General features: G+C 40.5%; 1 protein-coding gene across 5 annotated transcripts in view; it reads left to right on the forward strand.

Moving 5' to 3' along the window:
* sema6a (sema domain, transmembrane domain (TM), and cytoplasmic domain, (semaphorin) 6A) overlaps positions 1-12,023 on the forward strand; it is a 114,155-nt gene that overhangs the window by 60,157 nt on the left and 41,975 nt on the right. For all 5 annotated transcript variants that reach the window (XM_008335977.3, XM_025053020.1, XM_025053018.1 and 2 more), the window contains exons 5-9: positions 408-470; positions 1,042-1,143; positions 8,421-8,511; positions 10,521-10,640; positions 11,162-11,250. In XM_008335977.3, the coding sequence (XP_008334199.1) occupies positions 408-470; positions 1,042-1,143; positions 8,421-8,511; positions 10,521-10,640; positions 11,162-11,250 (465 nt within the window). The remainder of the gene's footprint in view (positions 1-407; positions 471-1,041; positions 1,144-8,420; positions 8,512-10,520; positions 10,641-11,161; positions 11,251-12,023) is intronic.

A 12,023-nucleotide genomic window follows, 5' to 3' on the forward strand; every position in this document is an offset into this window, starting at 1 on the left:
ATATATATATATTTCTTCTTCTTTTTTCCTGATGATAAACAGCAGAAGCTGAGATGAAAACTGTCTTTGCAGATGTTTTTTTACTGGTTGGCGTTGTATTTCCTTCCTACTTCCTACTTGTCCAGATTTACAAGTTCAGTGAGGTTAGGTGATCTTTGCTCTACTCCTGGATAAAGTTCACCTTGGAGCAGGTGTCTCATTATAGAAATCAATGACGGAGAATCTCAGATGATGATTATTGATCCCAGCATAAATTGGTTATTGAGCTCTATAGTGTTTTCAGAGCTTTTCCCCGTCTCTCCAATCTAAATGTTTGTTGTGTGTTTTTTCTCTGAACTTTTTTATCCTCTTTATCCCAGTCTTTTATTCTCTGCTCACATTTTACCTTCTTTTTTTTTTGTCCCCAGAAAATGACATGGAAGTCCAGACAGGCGGACGTGGACACATGCAGAATGAAAGGGAAACACAAGGTAGAGAAACCACAAACCCTGCCCTGCTTACATCTTTAGTTCATTTATAGAACAAACATCACCCTGGTCTTCGCAAAAAACAGTTTCACAAATCACACATTAAACTTTGCAGACGATTTGTAATCACACTAATTGGACACAATCACGCTGTCTTCTCCTGCAAATGCATATGCATGAACAGGTTTACAGACAGGAAACACTGTTTGCACAATGCACCCTCCACGACATTGTTAACCATATAAAGAAATTGTTTTTTCTCTAAATTAATAACGCAGTTCTGGCTAAATGTTGTGTAAAAAGAATATCATTGACTCATAGACTGAGACTGAAGCTGCCCTTCACAAAAAATAGAAAAAGAAATCCTACATTTGCTGATTATACAGTTGTGGATTATACACACTTCTCAGCCACTTGAAGATCACTTCATCCTGTACTTCAAAAAAGATAAAAACGAGAGCTGTCATAAAAGCCTTTGAGTGGATTGCAGTAACATAACTGAAACAAATGTCAGCTTGAACCCGCTTTCCTAAAATGTCTTCTGTCGCTCTCTGCCTGCTGTTGCCTCCTGAAGGATGAGTGCCACAATTTCATCAAAGTCCTCCTGCAGCAAAATGATGACACCTTGTTTGTCTGTGGAACGAATGCTTTCAACCCAGCTTGCCGAACTTACAAGGTGAGGACTTTCTCCGGTGTTTATTCTCACTCTCAGACATTTAAATGTGATTCGTTTGTGTCCGTTTTGATCCCAGCAAATGCAGCATGATGCAAAACGAGCTGGTGGAAACTCAATCCCTCCTGCTCCTTTGCCTTTCACCTCTACTCCCGTGTTTTTCCCTTCCTCACCTCAAACACATTTTCAGACACAGACTCCCCCCCCGAATCCACAGAGCATTTTTGCCTCGACCCAGGAGGTTATGTTTGTGGCTGCATTTGTCTGTGTATTTGTTTGTGCCTCTCTTTGTGAGCAGCCTTTCAGTTGTGATCCAGACTCTGACCCACACAGGTTTTTTTTTTGTTTGTTTGTTTTTTTAAACGAACGTTAACGCATTGCGATGGAGAGTGTGTGTTGAAAACTGGGTCTCCTTTTTAAAGCAGATGCTCTAAATGTGTTTTTTTCTGTTTTTCCTTCCATGTTAGATTCATTTTAATCCATACCTTTTGTCGCTTCAGGCGGATTGGTCCCATGTTATTTCTCTTTTTTATCTGTTTTACTGACAGACATTCACACGCAAACTCCTAGGCAGTACGGTATCTTTCTAAAACCTAAAACCTGTAGGAGTTGAGGCAGTTAGCAATGGGGTGATGACTTTCACAGCTCAGCAGGAGCCTCCTACAATGTCTCCATCTCCAGGAGTACTTTGACATGCTCTATTTAGAAGGAGAAAAGTCCAACTACCAACTGCCATAACATACTCAGTCCAAAACCTTTTCCACCCTCCCTCCTTCCCTTCCTCCCTCTGTGGCACTAATGCACGCGGGCAAGTCTGGAATAGCTTCAAGATTCCTTTAACGTAAACAGAAGAAGATGGATTTAAAGGGCCTCGGGTCAAGAATGAGACTAGACAGGCATCAAGATCCATTTCACAGTGTGTTGGTGTCAACAATAGACTGGGAAGCAGAATAAAAGAGTAAAATCTGCCACTTAAAATTCTTCTTCCTCTTAGGAACACAACATATGTTTTCTTATGTTTTTCATGCTTGCAAATTAAGACACTTGCTCTATTTGTTTGTTTAACAGACCGTGTAAATTTTACTGACTAACCTTCCTGGAAAGTTTGGCGTTCTTTCTGAAATTACGTAAAAAAAAAAAAAAAAACACTTCAATCTAGTGTCTCTTAAGCACCAATTGAAGATATTAATCATCTTCAAGAAACAAAAATGTAAAAAGACAAGAGACTGTATGATAGAAACCACTGCTGTATCTACATGACCCCTGAGGCAGCATCACATTAGAAACAACCAGAACACATTAATGGACAAAGTCAATAAGCTCAAAAGCTCACAGTCTGTTGCTGGGACTGCATCGTGTTAACAAGAAGTCTGGATCAATGTGCAGCTGGTTATAAGTCATGGAGACAAATGATGTTGGTGTTGAGAGAAAGTGCACTTTTTCTTTTTTTAATTTTATTTTCAAATAGTATATATTTTGAATATAAAAGCGAAAAGCTAATTAGAGTTTTCACCATAAACAGGTGCACCAGGAGACGTATGGCTCTGGCAAAATGAGAATGAGCTTTTTTTTTTCTTTTTTCTTTTTTTTTTTTTTGTCTGAAGAAATCAGATGTAAAGAACATCAAAATGACAAGGCACAGATATAGAAGAGAGATCAGACCTCAAGAAAGGCAGGAGAATAAACAACAAGAGTTGGCAGAGTTTCAGCAGTCCTGAAGGACTTTATTGTTTGGTTTGTTGAGATCTGATGGTCACAGCACAAGGAGATGTTATCCCAAGGCCCGTGGGGAAAACACTTCTGCTTTGGTTCACTAGATCTGTTTACCAGAAAAACAAGACATCTCCGCTCCGTTGCCTTTGTGGATCAGCATGCTAAGCACACAAAATGGACATCTTTCAATTCACTGACTCGTCCTACAGGGAAAGTGGAATTTATGTCTCTGCGTTTATCAGGCGTGGATAGCTTTTATGGCTCCTCCGGTTATGGTTTCAAGGATTCTGTTTTAGCTGTTACTGCTCTGAAATTGCTGCTAGTCTGCTAGAGTTAAGGGCAAGTGAGGGAAGGACTCGGGATACGCACAGCGCCTTGGCAAATTGGCTGTACACACACAGAAGCATGTTTATCCATGCAAACATATAAAACAGTCACTGTAGTGTGACACAAATTCCCAGTGTAATCGTAAATAAGGAATATTTATGAGGAGGAGAAAAGAACGTTTGCTGTAAATCAGTATTTTCCATGTTTGGAGTTAACTCCGTTATTAGATTTTTCTTGTGTTGATGTAACACACACACACACTTACTTTAATCCTAACTCCAAACCGCAAATAATACCTTTAAATACCATTTCATTACCAAGGACCTGCACAATGTCCTCACGAGGACAAATGTCCCCGAGACAACAGCATTTTCTCAGAAGAATGTCCCCACGAGTACACTTAAACCAGTAATAATCAAACACACACACACTTGGTAACCAGCAGGCTGGCACACTCATACCAGGCCTTTGATGTTGTCATCAGCTCTCCGCGGTCATATGTGTTTGTGTGTGTTTGTGTCTGTGCACGTGCTTGATGGTGAATGTGTGTGTGTGTGTTTGTGGTCAAATCCACCTTGGCCACAGTTTGCCTCTCCATCTCCCTGGTGTGACAGCAGTGAAAAGAGCTTCTGTTTCGGGGCCAGCCTCATCCCACATTAATCAACAGCACTGTGAGGGCGAGTCGGGTGGAGAGAGTGGGGGGGTGGTGGGGTGGGGGTGGTGGTGTCAGGGAGGGCACCTGCTTGAACCAGCTTCAACCCAATTTTTCCCAAACCTGCGGAGGTCTTCATTAACTTCTCAGTTTCCCGTCCTCACCTTCACGTTCCTTTTTAAATCACATTTACTCACATTTACTTAGAAAACAGCCACAGACTGACAACAAGGTTCATGTCACAGCCAGCAGCTCTTCTCTTATTCCTCTATTCCTCACTGTCTCTTCCTGCTAGCACTAACTCCCCCCCCCCTCCCCCCCCAACTCCCCTGCATTGCTTTACCATCTTTCCCCTGGTCCCCTCTCTGTCAGTGCCTTGCTGTGCTGTAATAATAAACACCACATCCAGCCTGGCTGATATATGCCTGCAGTCAGTTTTAACGCCTGTTGCTGGGCAATGTGGGGGGGCTGGGAGGGACCCCTGCAAGGCAGGTCGTCCCAGGTGATTTGCTTGGTGGAAAAGGGTGTAAATTTTTATTTTTGTTCAAATATATTACTGCTACTATTTTTTTAAAAAGTACTTACGTCATCTACATCACCACTAATGGAGCCTAGTTATAATTGACATTAATGTCTTTTTGCCCCCGGAACCTGTTGGATTATGGTTACAATGAACAGAGACAGCAGTTCACAGTGTTTGTCTAACATTTGCTGACTGTGTCATGTGAAGGAAATCACACCAGTCATTTGAAAAGCTGACAGCTCGGATGAGTGACATCCAAACCCTCTGTCAACAGCTGCAGAGAGTCCAGTTTCTGGTGTGTAAAAGGTGGTCAAGCGAGGAGTTCATCTTACCAGGGCTCAGAAACAGGTTGCAGAGAAATGGGCCATGACTATTAATCTCCCACAGAGATGTGTCCTTGTTTGGTTTGCGCAACCATTTCTGGCACAGGTGTGAACTTGTGCACTTGACCTGTATGGATGAAACTGGTTGTGCAGGTGGAACTAGATGGGAGGGAGGAGTGATGAAAATATAAATATGTTACCCAGTATTTAGTGGAATGCGAGAAATATGAGAAAAAAATTATAACTATAATACTATAGTATGTGTATACTATAGTAGTATATACTATACTATATAACTAACTATAAATATATATATATGTATATACATATATAATGTGTATACATTCTCATAAACAGCTTTGGTTTTATATATATTTTTATATATATATATATATATATTTATCTATGTGTCTATACAGTATATATATCCTCAGCAATCTCGCCATACTATTCGTCTTATTATTGATAGTGATTCAAGACCGGTCCAATGTTTCGTAAGGAGTTTTTTCAAATCATATCAAATATGCATGTAAGATAGAAAATATGGTATTTTTGCTGAGTGCAACATGGGAGTTTCTTTACCAGACTAGGCCTGTGGCATCCTGATAAATTCAAATGTTACAATGTTATGAAATGTTAAATATTTTATGCATAAAAAAAATCGCCTATCTCCTTAATGTTGATGATTGTTCAGGACTGGTTCATGCACTGCACTTTGATTACCTGTGCTTTTTGCAGCCCTTACAGATTCATTTGACAGAACAACAGCTCATGATTGTCTCCCCTGGAACTGAGGTTATTCATGATAGACATCGATGGCATCTATAATGTGTTTTAATAATTAATTACATAAAGATTACGAAAACACAGATTAGCCGATGTAGCAGGCAGTTCAACTATTTAGGATAGCTCGGGTTACGTACGGGTTACCTTTACTGTGGTGGCCAACAGAGTACGACTGCTGCAGTGTTCTTTTTTTTCTGCAAAGCTGTGGTATGTCTCTGTGTTTTGGAGCTAGTGGAGGTGACAGTATAATAATGTTTGTCTGGTAACAATGTAAACAAATCCATTTGCTTCTCTCAACCTCATATTTCTTCATGGAACATTGAAAAAAAATGTTGTGGTTGATTGTGGCAGTTTTATTCATTGATATTTCCGGCTTTTCTAAAATAAGGTACATTGTTTAAGACATGGTTAACGGCATGCAGTGGTGCACTCAGCTGTTGTTTCTCCTCTGACAGGAGACCAGAACTGTACGTATATCTGCGGTCAGTGGACTGGGAGTGTCTTCCTCTGTTCAAACGGCAGGAACAGATCAGTGACAGCCAGGCCTGCCCGGTAGACAGAGGCCAGCGCCTCGGTGAAATCAACTGAGGAGATGAAAGGGTGGGGGTGGCTGCTGTGGCGGGAGAGATATGCGAGTGTGTGTTTGGGATTTGTCAGAGAAGACGTGTTGTTTGTGTTAGGGAGCTGACACCGAAGATGCTGACGTTTCAGGCTCAACTGAGTCGCCTCTGATGCCGTGTACACCCAGACGCACCATAATTCAGTGGACGCACCTGACCTTCAGCTCCTCACATCCCTTATGATTACCCTAGTCTATCTATAATTACAGTCTCCTCTGCCTGATAACAATATATTTGCCTTCAAACTAGCCTGCCTCTGGGCAACATCCGGCTGTAATTTCTTGCGAAACAGAAGGTACGAGAAACGGAGAAATGTGCTGCTGCTGATGTTGTGTTTGTTGTAAAAGGTCACATGTAATTTCCTTTGCCAAATCAGCTTCTACAATTTCTCTCACAGGCTTTTCCAGTGTTTCGTCGGGGTGTGTGTGTGTGTGACCTTTTTAGTGGGCAGATGATAACCGTTTCCAGCGAGACGGGAATAGAAAACAAAATGACCTGTTTAGAGACCAGAAAGGGCGTCTTGGTAAGACGTGCTTGTCTTTGTCAAAACAAATGGGAGAAAGTGAGGAAGGAGATTTCAAGAGTAAGAAAGAGAAACAGAGACAAGGAAGAAAAATAAATATGTATGGTGAAGTTGCAGAAACAGCAGTGGGTTCAATAATCTTCCCTGACCTCAGTCTCTGGCCAGAGCATCATCGATGCTTGTTTGTGTGCATATCTGATCGGTAGCCAGGTTAAGAGAGCATCCCATGGTGAGCCATGGAAATCAAGTTGACTCATGCTGCGATCATAATCATCTCTCGCCAACATCCATGCCAGGCCAATCACAGAGTCAGACTGACGTTAAGACAGTAAAACTAAATTCCAATTGAAGAAGCTCAGCCCACTAATCCATAAACAAGCACAGCAGTGGATCTGAACAGGGGAACTACTGACTGTTTGATCTTGATTTCATTTTTGAATATTAAACCACTTTTGACCATTTTGAATACTGAATAGTACAAAAACGATTGGTTATTGGACTTTGTATGTAAAATAATACAGTAGGCTTTGTGGAATATTGGTGGTCAGGGTGTAAATAAAAGTGTTTAAGGCCGGACCTGAGTCTAGAAGGAGTGTCTTTTATTTAGAGAAAATGTAAAATATTTTGATTTTATAAAAAAAAATTGACCATCCACCAATGATCCAAAGGGATTTTAAATTGGCACCCATGCCAACCTCATCTTGATACTTGCAGACTTAGTGACAGTTTTGACTGCAAGTAGATTTACAGTCAACTGTTACACTGTCTAGACCAGAGGTGTCCACACTTTTTCAGCTTTGGAGCTACTTTTCAAATGACCGGGGTAAAGTTATCTACCTACACTGAAAACTATAAATATATATTTTCTGCTTTGATTAAATGGCTGTAGTTCTATGGCACAATACCGTCTGACTCAATACTTCTATGCTCCTTACTTTAGCCCTAGTGATTAGCATCTTAAAATAGAATTAAAACTATTTGTTTCTTTAAATGTAATTGCTCAGGATCTACCAACACTCCCTTTGAGATCTACTGGTAGATCCCCATCTACTTATTGGGCACCTCTGCACTAGATGTATACAAACGAGTGTCCTTCCTTAATTAGGTCAGACTTGATTGTGCAAAGTACAGAATTATGACTCCAAAGTAATGTGGGATTTGAAAGCCAACATTCTCTACTATAAACTCCTTACATCCCCTGCTTGGGGCGATGTTCTCACCCATTTTCTCCCCTCTGCCCATTATTTCATCTCCACAGCAAAACGATGGCTTTAGAAAGCAGGGCACACTGGAGCGCACTGTAGGAAATGGGTTAAAGATGAGTGCTGAGGGTTGTTAAATTTCTTTCTTTTTTTTTCAACATCAACACAGTTGAAGGATAAAAGTTAGCAGTGGGAAGCCAACTGCATCCACTCACACTGAGATTTTTTGGGAAAATGTCTGTTTTCTCTTATCTACCTCTATGACAGTTCCTCAGTTAACTCCCAGACAGGTTGCTTTGACAGCTCCCAGTAGGGTTACCAGAGTGCCATCATTTGGATATTAGACTGGGTCACAGTTAGACCCAGGCGGCTGACTATCATCACATGACAACTTCTGTTTTACTGTCACAATATGTTTTCTCTTGAACATGTATATTTTTTAGTAAAACCCACAGGATAACACTGAATTTCTCTTTGAGGCCATTTTTTATTACTCTCTTTAAGGCATTTCCATCAAACTGGACTGACTTCCTGTGTCATATTTTAAGCACATTGTTTGGGCTCTATTGTCTTGAACTTCCTGTGACCTTTCACCTCTTTCCTGACCCTAGATGGACAACTTGGAGGCTCTGGGAGAGGAGATCAGCGGGATGGCACGGTGTCCATATGATGCTAAACATGCCAACGTTGCACTCTTTGCTGGTAAGACTTAACATTTTTTTCTTCTCTGTTCTACTGTCACATGCACTAGGTTCAAGATCGAATCCTGCAAGAAGAATTCTAATGTCGATGGCTCTCAATTTATTTACATTTTTTTAACAATGTTAATAATTATTTGTATGGTACTTACAATCAACAGACAGCGAGACCCTTTAGTTTTAGCACCTTGGCTATGGAATTATCTGATGCAGGAGATTGGAAAATGAGATCCATTGTTTGCTGTTAATTTTTACAAATGCCGTGTCCTAAAAACGCACTTCTTAGACAACATATTTATTTTTTAATTATTATTTTTTAATCATGTTTATTTGACGTTGAACTTTTATCTCTGCTACTTAATGTTTGGGGTTTTTTTTGGCACATACTATGTACTTTTTTTGGAGCGCACTACATAATACTACAAACTGTTAGACTGACCGTTATCTCTACTGTATTTCAGTTGTACATTAGTGTTAGTACAGCAGCGATAATGTCACTAAGATTAAAGTATAATGTATACTCCAGGTTAATTAACTCCCATGATGTAAAACCATTAATCCCACCTTACTCTCTATTTCTATTTACTTATTAAACCTTCGAACAGATGGATGGAGCTATGTCTTTTCAGGGTATTAGTGGCAGTTGTATTTAATATTGTTCCTAATACCCTGCGGTTTATTTTAATGGCAGTGCATCTGCAACATGTCAAAATTAAAAGCCAGCCAGTGTAAGTGGCGCTGCGGCATCATAAAACTTGGGGCAACATTTGCTCTGCACTGAGAATTTACTGCTTATTTAAGTGAAAAAAAAATGAGTAGAAGCATCTGTCGCCAGCATTTAATGTAGGTTTCTGCCATCTTCTCTGTCATTCACCTTTCTCCAAAATGTGTTAGATGAAACATTAGTCACAAATGGATGAGTCAAATTTCCAACGGCAGTGTGGGATCCCTCTTGTGCGGAGCAGCCACAGGCTGCTAAACACATTTGGTACCAGTTCCTATTTGCTGTGAACCGATTTATGACAGTATTGATGAGCTGTCCCTGCCTGTTTGAAGCCCAGAAAGAGAGCAAACAGGCGGCTTGACCAGTTAATGTGGAGCAGAGCTGCTTGGAAGGTGCTGGAAGCACTGAGTAATCAAAAGGGTTCCTCTGACTGCTCTCCTTTCAATTATGTAGTTTGAGTTTCCACTGTGGTTTCACTAAGGCAGTCTGAGGTCATCCTGCTATTGGATTGTGTTTGTAAAGCATGTGTATGTGCGTGTGTGTGTGTGCACATGACATGTGTGACTGTGGGTGTCTAAGACAGTGTGAAGGCAGGGTTAGAGAGAAGAGTGTTTGTGAGAGTAAACAGCTACAAATGTGTGACTTACTGAACTGTGCACAGCTTCTTTGTTGAGTTTATTTTTGGTTTGTGCCACTAGTTCATTAGACCAGGTTGTAAAAATCATAGCCAGAAAATTTGGTACAGATGAGGCAAAGTTGATATGTTCTAAGTTCTACTTGCACCAGACTTAAATGTAGAAAGAACAGCGGCAACTACAACAGGTTTAAGAATGAAAGAATCTCATCCATTACATTAGAAACTTCCATGCTATCACAGTAGACACATGTAGGTTCAAGTCTAATGACAGTCCCCAGCTTAGCAGTACCTGAGACTGTACTTTGCATAGAGGAAGCCAAAATCAAACCTTCACAGGAAGAGGTTGAACTCCCTGAGCCTGAGCCACAATCTGGGCTGAACCCAAACACAATGGAAACTATTCCGTGGTCAAATGATCTATTATTTAGCCCCCGTCTTTGTTACAAATGGTTTGGGGGGTTTTATTTGCCAAAGATCAAACAGCACAGAGTGCAGGAACCTGTGAGTGATTTTATGTGTTTCTCCTCTAAACTCAACTTCAATCTCCTCATCTTTCTCTCTTCATTTATGGCCTCCTCTTCATCCTTCTCCCCTCTGCATCTCGGTCTTCCCCCCTTTATTGCCCTTTCCATCTCTGTGTTCCCTTTTCCAGATGGCAAGCTGTACTCGGCCACCGTAACAGACTTTCTGGCGATCGATGCGGTCATCTATCGTAGCCTTGGTGATAGTCCCACCTTACGCACTGTCAAACACGACTCCAAATGGCTCAAAGGTGAGTGTGAGGCCCACAAACAAACTCCTTTCTGCTGGGATGCACTGAGTCGACTGTCAAGTTGGGAAACAAGGCGGGATTTACATTGCGGCTCGGACCATATGGTTCTGTTGTGTCTTAATTTATGCTTTATGTGATGTGTTTCTGCGCCTCTGTGTATAAATCTAGGTATGAGGAGTGAAAGCACTTATGCTAATGCTACACGCTCTGTTTGACACAGTCATTTTGCCAACCTGTCGTGATACAGTTGATGTAGCCAGGAAATTGCTCAGCCCCAGGGAGAAGCAAACACAAGTCCGGCCTGTCAAAACTCAATAGAGATCCTTCTTTACTTGCATGCAAATTGTTTGGCTGATATGATGGATGATGTATTGAGGCACTCAAGGCTCACAGTCAGTGCCTTTCTGCATAATATGGCAGATATTGTGGAGTGTTTACTGTGAAATGTGGTGTCAAAATTGTTCCGTCAAGACAAAGCACCGATTTTATTTCACATTTTATTTCACTTTGTTCACCCGCAGAGCCATACTTTGTTCAGGCGGTCGATTATGGCAACTTCATCTACTTCTTCTTCCGGGAAATTGCCATGGAGTACAACACAATGGGAAAGGTAAGTCATTGGCTCAGTTCTCTCTGTTATTGTTTGAAGTGTAATCAGAGGTGACTTCCTATTTACAGAAAAGAACCAGTGCCTGGAGAAACAAACAGGATATGGGTGTATCAGAAAAATGGGAGGAGGCTTTCAGAGCTGTAAAGTGGCCAAACCATTTTTCATTAACTGATAAACACCAGGCAGGATGCAGAACCTAAAATAAACACCCACTGACATGCACACACACAGATCTAATTTTAAAGTCTAAATATACAGCTGAGTTTCTCATCCACATCCATCCGGCAACACTGTTCTGTTTGACAGGTCTGTTTGACTGGTCTGTTTGACTGGTCCACTCATTGTTTCCCAAGAAGAATTCACTAGTGTCTAGGCTAAAAAAAACACACACACACGTGATGGTGAGAGAAATCTAGTGAGTAAATAATTTATAATTTTTTATTACTATTTATTTACTCTAAATAATAAATAGAATACATGTCATTCACTTACTTTAGCTTTAGATTTAGGTCTTGATTAAATATGCTTAATAAACTTTGCTGACTGGATCTCTCTTTACGTCTGAATGAAATGTCACTTCTACTAACTTTGAAACATAATTATCGTTATACAAAGGTTAACTTTTGTCATCAACATCGATATTTGGATTACACTAAAAATAATAAATATTATATTGTTTATATTGTTTTTACATATATATTATTCAGTTTTGCTATGGAGGGCAAAATATTAGACCCAGTTTGTTCAGAAAGGAGAAGGCAGTGTGCTGCTGA

This window comes from Cynoglossus semilaevis, chromosome Z (assembly GCF_000523025.1).
Source record: "Cynoglossus semilaevis isolate Cse_v1.0 chromosome Z, Cse_v1.0, whole genome shotgun sequence".
Lineage (NCBI taxonomy): Eukaryota > Metazoa > Chordata > Actinopteri > Pleuronectiformes > Cynoglossidae > Cynoglossus > Cynoglossus semilaevis.